General features: G+C 37.6%; 1 protein-coding gene across 4 annotated transcripts in view; it reads right to left on the bottom strand.

Moving 5' to 3' along the window:
* The window catches only part of VRK2 (VRK serine/threonine kinase 2), a 108,493-nt gene that overhangs the window by 53,624 nt on the left and 38,769 nt on the right, over positions 1-16,100 (bottom strand). For all 4 annotated transcript variants that reach the window (XM_025261057.2, XM_006070305.3, XM_006070302.3 and 1 more), the window contains exon 7: positions 15,868-15,960. In XM_025261057.2, the coding sequence (XP_025116842.1) occupies positions 15,868-15,960 (93 nt within the window). The remainder of the gene's footprint in view (positions 1-15,867; positions 15,961-16,100) is intronic.

Raw genomic sequence — 16,100 nt, 5'->3', positions numbered from 1 at the left:
TCCATCCAGTTTATACAGTTCAATGAGTTAACTCAGAATTCAGAAATGCCACTTTTCCATATTAACTAGTAAATAAAACCATATACAGCCCTTAATGGGTTCTCAAGAGTCTCAGTACTGGGAAATAAGCTTTATAAAAGATTAATTTTAAATATGGATACCATGGCTTTCAAATTATATTATGATGTTTTTCTTCAATAATTTCCCATCCATCATCACCCTCCAATAATGACTCCAGTAGTCTATATTCCTATAGCTGTCATTTGGAAAGTATTTTGAAATAAGAATTTTTATATGGAGCTAATCTGATTCAAATCAGACATCTTATAATACACACATGTACAGAAATTTTAATTACAGGAACACTATTAAATATCAGATAAGAAAGCTAGAAATACATTTGATTACTTAAATAATTTTAAAGTAATAAATTGGAGTATAGTAAAACTTGGTAGTATTAACAAACTACAGAATGTTAGATGGAAATAAAATTTGGAGCTGACTTTATTTGACAAGTCATTCTGAAAGGATTCCAAAACAGAAAGTTTGTAGAAATGATCTATGAATAGCAAATACATGCAACCTGTTAAATCTAAAACAATATATCCATATGACAAATACTTACATTGAGATAAAATGCCAATGAAAGTGTATATTTTTAAAATAATTCTATTAATATAAAACTCATAAAATATTAATTTTAAAAGCTCAAATACCTAAAATCATAGCAACAATTTTCAAAGTCTTGTTGCTCAACTGAAGAAATATAGCAGAAACTCATTAGGAAGAAAGAAAATAACATGCACGTTATTCTATGCTTTAAGTGACTATAAACACTACCATGTTATTTAACCTGCAGCATAACTCTATACATGCAATATCAAAATATTTTAAAGTAGCTTTACCAGCTGTACTATCTAGCAATATTATGGTATCATCAAGCTAAGATCATATAATGCTACTCTGGAAATAATAAAATACAGAGGTATGTTATCAGGACTATATACGTTCAACAAAGGAAATGCTCTCTCTAAATGGTAACCAGATTGGGTTCACGTATCATGCAAAATTCTTACAAACACAAATTCACACTCCATCTTATAAGTAACTGTGATTGATAAATGGATTATGTTAGAATCCCCTCTAGCAAACAGTGAACAAGCAGCTTTAATGAGGCTTATGACCCTATCCTATGGATATCCTAGAGAATCTGAAAGCGAGCATTTTGCCAGCAGACACAGGTCAGGTGCTACAATTCCTGCTCCCACATCATTAAATTATTTTTCTAAATTTGAACTTTTTAACTTCTTTACCCACACAACAGCAAGCAACACATGCTGAAAACAGTTTAAGAAACATCACCTTTGGCAATAAGTATTAAGCACTTGGAAAAAATATTTTCAGAGAATCACAGCCTTTTACAGCAAAAAGAAACTTTTGAGTTCACTTAGCCAACCTCCATGTTTTACAGAGAAAAAAGCCAAAATCCACACAGGTGAAATAATTTTCTGAAACCTGCAATTCTGCGCAAGTGTCAGAGCTGGGACCAGAACCTGGTCTCCTGACTTTCAGTCCAACACAAATCCCAGTCATCAAACAAGTGTTTATAAAAATCGCAAGTATCCTATGGTATATTTATCACTCCAGATGTTGACATGAAGAATTGTTCCCCTCTACCAATGAGGGCCATCCCCTTCGATTTAGTAGGAGCTCCGCGGCAGAAACACATGGGGCATGGTGAGGTCAAGGAGCTGAATAATCAAGTACCACTTAGTCCTAACTAAGTGAGAGGTATCAGCCTCCTGACTTAAGAAGTCAATGAAGTATTTCTTGAAGGGTTATTAATAAAGGAACACTAACCTAGGTGCTGTAAGGAATTCAAAAGAAGGAAGAAAAGTATACCTTCCTAAATACAAACCTCAAGCCTCCTCATCATTCTTGTTCAGAATATAAGACAAAACAAGACAAGTGAGATTTTACTTAAACACTTGCTCATTTAAAATACACATTACAAGATAAAGGAAATTAGAAATGGAGATCAGTGCAGAAGAATCATTAAGAAAGTCTTCAGGTAAGAGCTGGGATGTAAGCTTTGCCTGAAAAAAATAATGTGGTTCTGTGGCCTTTCACACATGTGGAGCGCATCAGCACCCATGAAATAAAAAGACGGGCACAAACCCATTTAAGCTAAAATGCTTCAACTTCCTTCGCTAGTGATTCTGGGAGATGCAGCCAAATGAATAGTTCACTTCAGTTAATAGTTAAATAGTTCAGTTCAGTTCAGGTTGCTCAGTGGTCTCTGACTCTTTGCGACCCCATGAATCGCAGCACGCCAGGCCTCCCTGTCCATCACCAACTCCCAGAGTTCACCCACACTCATGTCCATCGATTCGGTGATACAATCTAGCCATCTCATCCTCTGTCGTCCCCTTCTCCTCCGGCCTCCAATCCCTCCCAGCGTCAGGGTCTTTTCCAAGGAGTCAACTCTTCACATGAGGTGGCCAAAATATTGGAGTTTCAGCTTTAGCATCAGTCCTTCCAATGAACACCCAGGACTGATCTCCTTTAGGATGGACTGGTTGGATCTCCTTGGAGTCCTAGGGACTCTCAAGAGTCTTCTCCAACACCACAGTTCAAAAGCATCAATTCTTCAGTGCTCAGCTTTCTTTATAGTCCAACTCTCACATCCATACATGACCAATGGAAAAACCATAGCCTTGACTAGACGGACTTTTATTGGCAAAGTAACGTCTCTGCTTTTTAATATGTTGTCTAGGTTGGTCATAACTTTCCTTCCAAGGAGCAAGCATTTTTTAATTTCACGGCTGCAATCACAATCAGCAGTGATTTTGGAGCCCAGAAAAATAAAGTCAGCCACCGTTTCCACTGTTTCCCCATCTGTTGCATGAAGTAACGGGACCGGATGCCATGATCTTAGTTTTCTGAATGTTGAGCTTTAAGCCAACTTTTTCACTCTCCTCTTTCACTTTCAACTAGAGGACCTTTAGTTTTTCTTCACTTTCTGCCATAAGGGTGGTGTCATCTGAGGTTATTGATATTTCTCCCGGCAATCTTGATTCCAGCTTGTGCTTCCTCCAGCCCAACATTTCTCATGATGTACTCTGCATATGACTTAAATAAGCAGGGTGACAATATACAGCCTTGATGTACTTCTTTTCCTATTTGGAACCAGTCTGTTGTTCCATGTCCAGTTCTAACTGTTTCTTCCTGACCTGTATACAGGTTTCTCAAGAGGCAAGTCATGGTCTGGTATTCCCATTTCTTTCAGAATTTTCCGCAGTTTATTGTGACCCAAGGCAATGGCACCCCACTCCAGTACTTTTGCCTGGAAAATCCCATGGATGGAGGAGCCTGGTAGGCTGCAGTCCATGGGGTCGCTGAGAGTCGGACTCGACTCAGCGACTTCACTTTCACTTTTCACTTTCATGCATTGGAGAAGGAAATGGCAACCCACTCCAGTGTTCTTGCCTGGAGAATCCCAGGGACTGGGGAGCCTGGTGGGCTTTCGTCTATGGGGTCTCACAGAGTCGGACACGACTGAAGTGACTTAGCATAGCATACGCAGTCAAAGGCTTTGGCATAGTCAATAAAGCAGAAGTAGATGTTTTTCTGGAACTCTCTTGCTTTTTCCATGATCCAGCAGATGTTGGCAATTTGATCTCTGGTTCCTCTGCCTTTTCTAAAACCAGCTTGAACATCTGGAAGTTCACGGTTCACGTATTGCTGAAGCCTGGCCTAGAGAATTTTGAGCATTACTTTACTAGCATGTGAGATGAGTGCAATTGTGCAGTAATTTGAGCATTCTTTGGCATTGCCTTTCTTTGGGATTGGAATGAAAACTGACCTTTTCTAGTCCTTTGGCCACTGCTGAGTTTTCCAAATTTACTGGCATATTGAGTGCAGCGCTTTCACAGCATCATCTTTTAGGATTTGAAATAGCTCAACTGGAATTCCATCACCTGCACTAGTTTGTTCTTAGTGATGCTTTCTAAGGCCCACCTGACTTTACATTCCAGGATGTCCAGCTCTAGGTGAGTGTGAGTGATCAGACCTTTGTGATTATCTGGGTCTTGAAGATCTTTTTTGTACAGTTCTTCTGTGTATTCTTGCCACCTCTTCTTAATATTTCTGCTTCTGTTAGGTCGATACCATTTCTGTCCTTTACTGAGCCCATCTTTGCATGAAATGTTCCCTTTGTAGCTCTAATTTTCTTGAAGAGATCTCTAGTCTTTCCCATTCTACTGTTTTCCTCTATTTCTTTGCACTGATTGTTGAGGAAGGCTTTCTTATCTCTCCTTGCTATTCTTTGGAACTCTGCATTCAGATAGGTATATCTTTCCTTTTCTCCTTTGCTTTTGGCTTCTCTTCTTTTCACAGCTATTTGTAAGGCCTCCTCAGACAACCATTTTGCTTTTTTGCATTTCTTTTTCTTGGGGATGGTCTTGCTCCCTGTCTCCTGTACAATGTCACAAACCTCAGTCCATAGTTCATCAGGCACTCTATCTATCAGATCTAGTCCCTTAAAATCTATTTCTCACTTTCACTGTATAGTCATAAGGGATTTGATTTAGGTCATACCTGAATGATTAGACATTATTAATAAAGGAAAAAGTCCTAAAGACAGGACGGCAAAAAGGACTAATAACATACAATAGTAAGAATTAAACTGGCAGCAGATTTATTGAAAGCAAACACCAACAAGGCAAAAAGAGATCAGTATTTTCAAGAAATTCAAGGGGAAAAGTGTGAACTATATATTTTAAATCTACCCAAGGTATCCTTTAAGCATTAATACTATTGAGAAACATCTTATACATGCAAGGGAATGCTATATCCATCAGCACTTCTTGAACAATCTACTAGAAGATTAGCTTCAATTAATCAAAAGGTGAGTAACTCTGGCAAAAAGACAGAAGGGTGAGCACTTAATATGCTATTGCTAAGATTAAAAAACAAGGGAGGGATAAATGAAGAATATACAAATAACATATGTTCTGACAAAGTAGTATGACTTCAAGACAACAGTAAGGAAAGGAAAAAAGTAAAATAAGGTAACTGATAGTGAACTTACTAAAGTTGTGGTTTAAAAAAATGCCACAAAAGACTGTCAGAGGAGTACTAAAAAATTAAATAGAGAGGAGTGACTCAAAGCATCTTTAAAAGGTATAAACACCAAGATTATGATAATAACAAAAATACAAACTTTGATAGACTCCTCCCTGCAAAAAAACTTAAATGGATAGTTCAGTTCAGTTCAGTTGCTTAGTCACGTCCTACTCTTTGCACCAGGCCTCCCTGTCCATCACCAACTCCCAGAGTTTAAAACCAAAGAAAATACATAAGAAACACAGAAAACATAATTATGATTATTTACCAAATAGTACAGCAATGATCCTTATAAAACAGAATTTATTAGAGAATCAAGGAGACAAACACACACTGAAGGCTTAAATACCACTCTCAGTACAAAACAGATCAAGTGGACAAAAACTAAGATACAGATCACATGAATAATATAGTCAGTAGGGAGATCTTCTGGATAGATACTAAACTTTACACTATAAAAATAGAGACTATCTCTTTTTCAAGAAAACAGGGAAGACTGACAAAAATTGATCCTGTTCTAAGTTGTGATAAAAGCTTCAGCGCACTTCAAAGAATAAAATTACTAAAAATAATACTCTGACCATCTTGTTAAAAGTGAACCAAAAAATTTTAAGAGGTTTTTCTATATGAAAATTTAAAATTCTTCTACTGAACTGTTTTGGTGAAGGAGAAATATAAACCTTCTAAAAAATAAAGACAATAAAAACACTACATATCAAAATCCATGAGGTACAATACAAAGCAGGAACCAGAGGAAAAATTGTGGCCTTAAACACCTACAGAAGTGAAAAATGTAAAAATGAAAATAAATGAATTAGATCCCAAATTGAAGGACAAGAAAAAGAACAAAAAGGTCAAATTAAAAGAGCAGGAGATACAACAAAGGCAAAGTCAGAAATTAATGATAGAAAACAACAATATATCTCATTAATAAGTCAAAATCCAATTTTGTTGAAAAATTAATATAATGGACAAACTAGCTATTTTCATCAAGGGGAAAAAAAAGAGAAAGCAAGAATTAAAACAACAACAACAACAACAACAGAAGGAAAACAAACACTGAAGTAGAAATTTAAAAGCCATAAACAATGACAATGCAGACCACCACAGAAATTAATTTGAAAAACTAGACAAAACCGAAAACTACTAAAATTGACCCAAGTAGAGATAAAGAGCTTAACAACCAATTTCCACAGGGAAAAAAATCAAGAGTAACAAGCAATATCCTCAGTAGAACCAGACAATTTCACATTAAAAATGCAAATGGTATCAATGTAATAGAAATAGTCCTAGAACACAGAAAATGAAGGGAAATCTCAAATTCTTTTTATGAAGTCTTTTTATACCTGAATATGATAAAACAGATAATTACAGGCCAGTATCACTTACAAATACCAATATAAATAAAAACTACATAAAATATTAGTGAACAAACTTCATTTCCATATTTAGTAAATAACATACAATAACAAATGAGATTTATTCCTGGAAAGTAAGGTTGGTTCACTATTAGAAGAAAGGCAATATATTATGCCATATTAACTGACCTGAGAAAACCATGATCATTTCAATACATGATAAACAATCATTTGACAAAATTTAATACTCATTCCATAAAAACAAAACACCCATTCAAGAACAGGAATAGGTGATTATTTCCTTCAGTTCAGTTCAGTTGTTCAGTCGTGTCTGACTCTCTGCGACCCTATAGACTGCAGCACACCAGGCCTCCCTGTCCATCACCAACTCCCAGAGTCTACTCAAACTCATGTCCATTGAGTCCTTGATGCCATTCAACCATCTTATCCTCTGTCGCCCCCTTCTCCTCCCGCCTTCAGTCTTTCCCAACTCTTTTCAAATGAGTCAGTTCTTCACATCAGGTGGCCAAAAGATTGGAGTTTCAGCTTCAATATCAGTCCATCCAATGAATATTCAGGACTGATTTCCTTTAGGATTGAATGGTTGGATCTCCTTACTGTCCAAGGGACTCTCAAGAGTCTTCTCCAACACCACAGTTCAAAAGCATCAATTCTTCAGCACTCAGCTTTCTTTATAGTCCAACTCTCACATACATACATGACCACTGGAAAAACTATAGCTTTGGCTAGACGGACCTTTGTTGGCAAAGTTAGGTCTCTGCTTTTTAATATGCTGTCTAAGTTGGTCATAACTTTTCTTCCAAGGAGCAAGAGTCTTAATTTCATGGCTGCAGTCACCATCTGCAGTGATTTTGGAGCCCTCAAAAATAAAGTCTGTCCCTGTTTCCACTGATTATTTCCTTATTATAGCCATAAAGACATACACACACACTCACATGCACACCTTAGTCCTAAAGCCAGTATCGTATTTAATGAGGTACTACTTTTAGGCATTTCACTAAGATCAAGAAGAGAAAAAGATGATCATGACTTTTACTACAAATTACCATATACTGGATCCATGTTAGGCAAAACAAATCAGAAACATAAGAACTGGAAAAGAAGGAAAATTACATTTAGTTGCATATGATACAACAATTTCCCAAGAAAACCCTGGACAATCACTATTAAAACCACCTCCAACAAATTTAGTAAATTAACAGAATATACCATGAATGCTCAAAAATCAGTATCTTCCATATATACAAACAATAATTACTCAGAAGAAACAAATGCAAAAACTGATGGAATTCAAAAATATTCTTTGTTATTGAATAGAACACCTATACATCATAAAGATGTCAGGTATTCCCTAAATTAATTTTAAAAGTTTTAAGAAAATTTCAATGAGAACACCAACAAGTATTTTTTCAAATGAAGCTACACAACAGAACATAGAAAAATATGAATAGCTAGACTAACACTGAAAAAGAAACTCTACAAGGCACTACCAGACCTACCAGATACTAAAATACATTACAAAGCCTCAGAAATTAATGCACTAGTATGGGAATGAAGCACAGACATCAAATCAGAAAGATCCAATGGAAGTACATGAATAAACTCAAGTACATATGGAAATTCAGTATATAACAAAGGCGGTACCTAACATCACTGAAGCAAAGTTTTGCTTTTTAAAAATGGCTTATAGTTTATAGAACTATTATAAAATAGTTCCAAGTTTTTGAAAACTTGGAAAATCATTTAGGAAAAGATAACATGGGGTTGACACCTCCTGTCATGTAAAAGAATAAACTCTAAGTGAATAAGTGATTTAAATGTAAAAAATGAAACCATATAATAAAATTCATATAAACCTGTTTGTAGAACAAGATAGGCTTCCCTGGTGGCTCATTTGTAAAGAACCCACCTGCCAATGCAGGAGACTCAAGAGACACATGCTCAATCTGTGGGTTGGGAAGATCCCCTGGAAAAGGAAATGGAAAAGCACTCCAGTACTCTTGCCTGGGAAATCCCATTGATCAAGGAGCCTGGTAGGCTACAGTCCATGGGGTCGCAAAAGAGTCGGACACAATTTAGCAACTAAGCAGCAAGAACAAGGTTACTAACCATGACTCAACATCCTTAGTAATGAATGACTGGTAAATTTGACCACTAAAAATTTTAAAATTCATCTTCTACATGGAAATAAAACAACATAAGTATAATCAAAGAGCAAAAATCAAATTGGGAGAAAATATCTGCAAAATATGTAATAGATGAAAGCTGATATAATTCACATCTAAAGAACTCTTCAAAATCAAGGACTAAAGACAAAAACATATCAGAAAAATGGGCAAAAGACATGGGCAAACTATTCACAATAAATAAATAAATTTTAAAAACTGGTTCTTTTTACTTATGGCAAAGTGAAAGTAAAAGTAAAAGTCACTCAGTCCTGCCTGACTCTTTGTGACCCCATGGACTATACAGTCCATGGAATTCTCCAGGCCAGAATACTGGAGAGGATAGCCTTTCCCTTCTCCAGAGGATCTTCCCAACCCAGGGATTGAACCTAAGTCTCCCACATTGCAGGTGGATTCTTTACCAGCTAAGCCACAAGAGAAGCCGACTTATGGCAAAGTGGGAATAAAATGGCTGGATTTACACTCCCACTGTAGGTGGGATAAATAAAATAACAACTTAAAAAACACCCTGCTACTAGGGGACGTCTCTCATGGTCCAGTGGTTGAGAATGTACCTACCTATGCATGATGTGTGTTTGATCCATGGTCTGGAAACTAAGATCCCACATGCCGGAGGGCAGCTGAGCCCCCATGTCACAACTACTGCAACCTGTGCAACCTAGAGCCTGTGCTCCACAACAAGAGAAGCCACTGCAGTGAAAAACCCACACACCGCAACTAAAGAGTAGCCTATAGGCAGCAGCTTCTGCTTCTGTTAGGTGCCTACCATTTCTGCCCTTTATTGAGCCCATCTTTGCATGAAATGTTCCCTTGGTAGCTCTAATTTTCTTGAAGAAATCTCTAGTCTTTCCCATTCTATTGTTTTCCTCTATTTCTTTTCATTGATCGCTGAGGAAGGCTTTCTTATCTCTCCTTGCTATTCTTTGGAACTCGCATTCAAATGGGTATATCTTTCCTTTTCTCCTTTGCTTTTTGCTTCTCTTCTTTTCACAGCTATTTGTAAGGCTTACTCGGACATTTTGCTTTTTTGCATTTCTTTTTCTTGGGGATGGTCTTGATTCCTGTCTCCCGTACAATATCATGAACCTCTGTCCATAGTTTATCAGGCACTCTATCAGATCTAGTCCCTTAAATCTATTTCTCACTTCCACTGTATAGTCATAAGGGATTTGATTTAGGTCATACCTGAATGGTCTAGTGGTTTTCCCCACTTTCTTCAAATCTGTCTGAATATCAATAACCTCAGATATGCAGATGATACTACCCTTATGGTAGAAAGTGAAGAAGAACTATAGGGCCTCTTGATCAAAGTGAAAGAGGAGAGTGAAAAAGTTGGCTTAAAGCTCAACATTCAGAAAACTAAGATCATGGCATCCGGTCACATCACTTCATGGCAAATAGATGTGGAAACAGTGGCTGACTTTATTTTTCTGGGCTCCAAAATCACTGCAGATGGTGACTGCAGCCATGAAATTAAAAGACGCTTACTCCTTGGAAGGAAAGTTATGACCAACCTAGATAATGTTAAAAAGCAGAGACATTAATTTCTCAACAAAGGTCCATCTGGTCAAGGCTATGGTTTCTCCAGTGGTCATGTATGGATGTGAGAGCTGGACTATAAAGAAAGTTGAGCACTGAAGAATTGATGCTTCTGAACTGTGGTTGTGGAGATGACTCTTGAGAGTCCCTTGGACTGCAAGGAGATCCAACCAGTCCATCCTAAAGGAGATCAGTCCTAGGTGTTCATTGGAAGGACTGATGTTGAAGCTGAAACTCCAATATTTTGGCCACCTGATGCAAAGAGCTGACTTATATGAAAAGACCCTGATGCTGGGAAAGATTGAGGGCAGGAGAAGGGGACAACAGAAGATGAGGTGGTTGGATGGCATCACGGACTCAATGGACATGGGTTTGGGTGGACTCTGGGACTGGTGACGGACATGGAGGCCTGGTGTGCTGCAGTTCATGGGGTCGCAGAGTCGGACTCGACTGAGTTACTGAACTGAACTGAACTGATAGGCAGCAGCAAAGACCAAGCGTCACCAAAAATAAATAAATAACCTATATAACCTAAATAACCTTCAATATAACCACACATCTACTATAATGGCTTAAATTCTTACAACTAATGAAGCCCAAATGGTGGCATGTAATAGAACAGCTGGAATTATCTACATTGCCTTTGGGAATATATTATGGTACAATCACTCTGGAAAACAATGTGGCTATTTCTTTTAAAGTCATACATACACATTCACATGGGGCTTCCCAGGTGGCACTGGTGGTCAAGAACCCAAATGCCAATGCAGGAGACTCAAGAGGCACAGGTTTGATCCCTGGATTGGGAAGATCCCCTGGAGGAGGGCATGGCAATCCACTCCAGTATCCTTGCCTGGAAAATACCATGAACAGAAGAGCCTGCTGGGCTATGTTCCAAAGGGTCACAAAGAGCTGGATACCACTGAAGTGATTTAGCACACACACACGTTCACAGTCTGAAAATTCCATGCCTAGTTATTTACCCAGAAGAAGGTAAAATATATAACCTATACAAAAACCTGTACGTAAGTGTTTATACACCCTCATTCACAGTTGTCAAAAACTGGAAACAATACAAATATCTATCCAGAAGTAAACAGGAAAGAAACTGCAATAGTTTTTAATGGACTACTACCTATCATTAAAGAGGAATAAACTACTAACGAACTACAGCATGGATCAACCTCAGAAATATGCTAAGTAAAGGAAACCAGACACAAAGAGTAAAAACCTGTAAGTCCATTTATATGGCATTGCTAAAACCGTAGGAAAAAAAAAGCCTGAAATCATTGCCTCGGTGAGAGAAGGGGACTGACTGAGGATGACAGAAATGCTCTATGTCTTGTGGTGCTGGTTATACAATATACATGTGTAAATACACATCACACTATATACTTAAGATGGATTTTATTGTTTATAAATTATATTTCAATAAATCTAACCTCAAAAAAGCAGGCACACTTATAAAGGCTTTTAATATATATTTCCAAATTGCACTTCCATTAACTTGATTTTATCTCCTACTCTCATTTAATTTACATTCCCATTGGCATTCTACAAGTGCCTGTACCCTCATCAGCCTGAATGTCATCAGATTATTATTTTAAACTTTTCCTATTTGATAAGTTCTTGTGAAATGTTGCCTCATTGTTTTATTTGTACATCTCTCAGTTGTTAGTGATGGGGAACTTTTTTTCATCTATTTCTCAAACAGTTCTATTTCTTCTATGTTGTTCATTCTTTTTAATCATTGTTTTAAGAAACTATTTGTTGTTTTTTATTTTAATTTTTTTAAAACTTGCTATATATCCTAAACTTTGTCTGTCATAAATACTTCTCAGCTTTTCATTTGCCTTTCCTTTTCCAATTTTTTAAAATATACAGACATCTTAAAATTTGAAATTTCTCCATATTTTCTAAGATTTTAGGGGTATTTTTATTAAGAAATTTCTCTCTTCATGTACAGTTCAGTTAAACACCCAGCTAAATGCTATTTTTTTATACACTCCATTTTTTAACTTTTTAAATCTCTGCTGATGCATTGGCTGTTAGCGACATGTGGCTTATAAATTTAAATCAATTAAAATTAAGCTGCCTCCCTAGGTTTTTTCTAGATGTACAGTTTCAAGTCTTCCAATTAAGTCTTTGAACAATTTTGAGCTTATTCTTGTATATGGTATAAGAATCCAAGTCCACTCTTTTGCATGTATATATCCCATTTTCCCACCACCATTTATTGATGAAACTATCTTTGCCCCATTGAATATTCCTGGCACCCTTGTCAAAGATTAACTGATCATATATGCATTACTCTCAATTCTGTTCCATTGCGCTGGGTCTGCTTTTATGCCAATAGTATACTGCTTTGATTACTAGAGCACAGCAATATAGTTTGAATCATGAAGTATAAAGTCTCCAGATTTGTTCTTTCTCCAGAGTGCTTTGGCTTTTCAGGGTCTTTTTTGCTTCTATACACATTTGAGGAGTGGGTTTTTATTTCTGTAAAAAATATCACTGGACCTTTGGGAAGGACTGCACTGAATCTGTACACTGCCTTGGGTTCAGTTCAGTTCAGTTGCTCAGTTGTGTGAAACTCTTTGCGACCCCATGAATTGCAGCACGCCAGGCCTCCCTGTCCATCACCAACTCCCGGAGTTCATCCAAACTCATGTGCATGCTTTGGGTAGTATAGACATTTTAACAATGTTAATTCTTCCAATCCATGAGCACTGGTTTTGGCAATGATTTTTTTGCAACTGAAACCAAAGGTATAGGTAAACAAAACCAAAAATATACAAGTAGGACTACATCAAATGAAAATGATCCCCCATAGCCAAGGAAATCATCAACAAAATGAAAAGGCAACCGATGGGATGGGAGAGAATATCTGCAAACCACATATCTGCTAAGGGTTAACATCCAAAATATACAAGAACCCATAAAACTCACTTGCAAGACAAAATACATCAATTAAAACACAGACAAGGGAACCTAGAGAGACATTTTTTCCAAAGAAGACATACAAATGGTCAATAAGTGTATGAAAAAATGCTCAACATTATTAATTATCAGGGAAATGAAAAAGCAAAACCATAATGAGACATCACCTCATACCTGTTAGAAGGCTATTACAGATAGCAAATGTTAGTGAGGGTTTGGAAAAAGGGAGCCCCTGTACAACTGTTGGTGGGAATGTAAACCAGTACAGTCATTACAGAAAACAGTATGTGTGTGCATGCACGCATGCTCAGTCATCTCTGATTCTTGCAACCCCATGGACTGCAGCCCACCAGGCTCCTTTGTCCACGGAATTTTCCAGGAAATAATATTGGAATGGATTGCCATTTCCTACTCCAAGAGATCTTCTTGACCCAGGATCAAACCTGCATCTCTTGATGCAGGTTTGAGTCTCCTGCATTGGCAGGCAGATTATTTACCCACAGTGCCACCTGGGAAGCACAGAAAACAGTATGGAGCATCTTCAGAAAAAAAAAAAAACAACACATTAAAAACTGAATTACCATATGATCTAGCAAACCACTTCTGGATATATATCCAAAGGAAAAGAAATCATTATCTTGAAGAAATACCTGTATTCCCCTGTTATTGCAGCATTATTAAAAGTAGCCAAGACATGTAAACAACCTTAGTGTCTACTGATGGATAAACAGATAAAGAAAATGTGCTATATACATGTACAATCAGTCATAAAAAGGACAGAAATACACAACTTGCAACAACATGGATGAACCCAGAGGACATAATGCTAAGTGAAATAAGTCAAGACACACTGAAAGACAACACTGCATGATCTCACTAACATGTGGCATATACAAAAAGTAACTTATAGAACGAGAGTGTAGAACAGTAGTGCCAGGGGCTGGTGGGGGGAGGGAGCTGGAAGAAATGGAGAGAAATTGGTCAAAGAGTACAAACTTTTAGTTAGAAGATGAGTAAGTTCTGGGGATCTAATGCCCAACACGGTGACTATATACTTCAAATTTTTTAAAAGAGTACATCTTATGTGTTCTCACCATAAAACAAAACAAAAAGCAACTATTTGAAGTGATCGATGTGTTAATTTGATTAATCATTTCACAATACATATGTATAATAAATCATCACTTTGTGTACCTTAAAAATTCATGTTGTGCAACTTAAACATATGCAATTTTTGTCAATTAAATCTCAGTAAAGCTGGGGAATACCAGACCACCTGACCCGCCTCTTAAGAAACCTATATGCAGGTCAGGAAGCAACAGTTAGAACTGGACATGGAACAACAGACTGGTTCCAAATAGGAAAAGGAGTACATCAAGGCTGTACATTGTCACCCTGCTTATTTAACTTCTATGCAGAGTACATCATGAGAAACACTGGGCTGGAAGAAGCACAAGCTGGAATCAAGATTGCCAAGAGAAATATCAATAACCTCAGATATGCAGATGACACCACTCTTATGGCAGAAAGGGAAGAGGAAGTAAAAAGCCTCTTGATGAAAGTGAAAGTGGAGAGTGAAAAAGTTGGCTTAAAGCTCAACATTCAGAAAATGTTCCATCCGGTCCCATCACTTCATGGGAAAGAGATGGGGAAACAGTGGAAACAGTGTCAGACTTTATTTTTTTGGGCTCCAAAATCACTGCAGATGGTGATTACAGCCATGAAATTAAAAGACGCCTGCTCCTTGGAAGGAAAGTTATGACCAACCTAGATAGCATATTCAAAAGCAGAGACATTACTTTGACAACAAAGGTCCGTCTAGTCAAGGCTATGGTTTTTCCAGTGGTCATGTATGGATGTGAGAGTTGGACTGTGAAGAAAGCTGAGTACCGAAGAATTGATGCTTTTGAACGGTGGTGTTGGAGAAGACTCTTGAGAGTCCCTTGGACTCCAAGGAGATCCAACCAGTCCATCCTAAAGGAGACCAGTCCTGGGTGTTCATTGGAAGGACTGATGCTGAAGCTGAAACTCCAATACTTTGGCCACCTCATGCGAAAAGTTGACTCCTTGGAAAAGACCCTGATGCTGGGAGGGATTGGAGGCAGGAGGAGAAGGGGACGACAGAGGATGAGATGGCTGGATGGTATCACCGACCTAATGGACATGAGTTTGAGTAAGCTCCGGGAATTGGTGATGGGAATTGGTGACAGGGAAGCCTGGCGTGCTGCAGTCCATCAAGTCACAAAGAGTTGGAGACGACTGAGTGACTGAACTGAACTGAACCAGGTCTCAGTTTCCTCATATTAATTCAAAAAGTGAAAGTTGCTCAGTTGTGTCTGACTCTCTGCAACCCCACTGACTAGCCTGCCAGGCCCCTCTGTCAATGGAATTCTCCAGGCAAGAATACTGGAGTGGGTTGCCATTTCCTTCTCCAGGGGATCTTCCCAACCCAGGGATTGAAGCTGAAATCTTCTGTGCTGCAGGCAGATTCTTTAACATTTGAGCCACCAGGGAAGCCCTACTTATTAGTTTAGTGCATTAAATTAGATAAGCAAGATAAGATAAATTATAACACTCATCATGTTAAGTCCTCATTTGCAAACTCTTCCCAGTTAGGAGTTTGTTTTCTGAATGTCTGTCTCAGTACGGTACTTTGAGGATCCTTACTGAAGGCAACAGTTTAATACTGTATTTACCCGATCTGGATTTCTGTAACCCAAGAGTAGATTTGCTGCTTTTATATCACCGTGAACATATTCATTTTCATGTATATATTCCAGAACATCCAACTGTGAAAAGAAATATATACAGTTATACTGATGTCAATTTAGAACTCATGATCAACCTGAACATTTTGAATAGAAAATAACACTTTTTTTTCATATTAACAATGACAAAGTGATGTATTTCCCAATTGTGCATTTATCTA

This window comes from Bubalus bubalis, chromosome 12 (assembly GCF_019923935.1).
Source record: "Bubalus bubalis isolate 160015118507 breed Murrah chromosome 12, NDDB_SH_1, whole genome shotgun sequence".
Classification (NCBI taxonomy): domain Eukaryota; kingdom Metazoa; phylum Chordata; class Mammalia; order Artiodactyla; family Bovidae; genus Bubalus; species Bubalus bubalis.
This window is presented reverse-complemented; position numbering and strand designations above follow the sequence as displayed.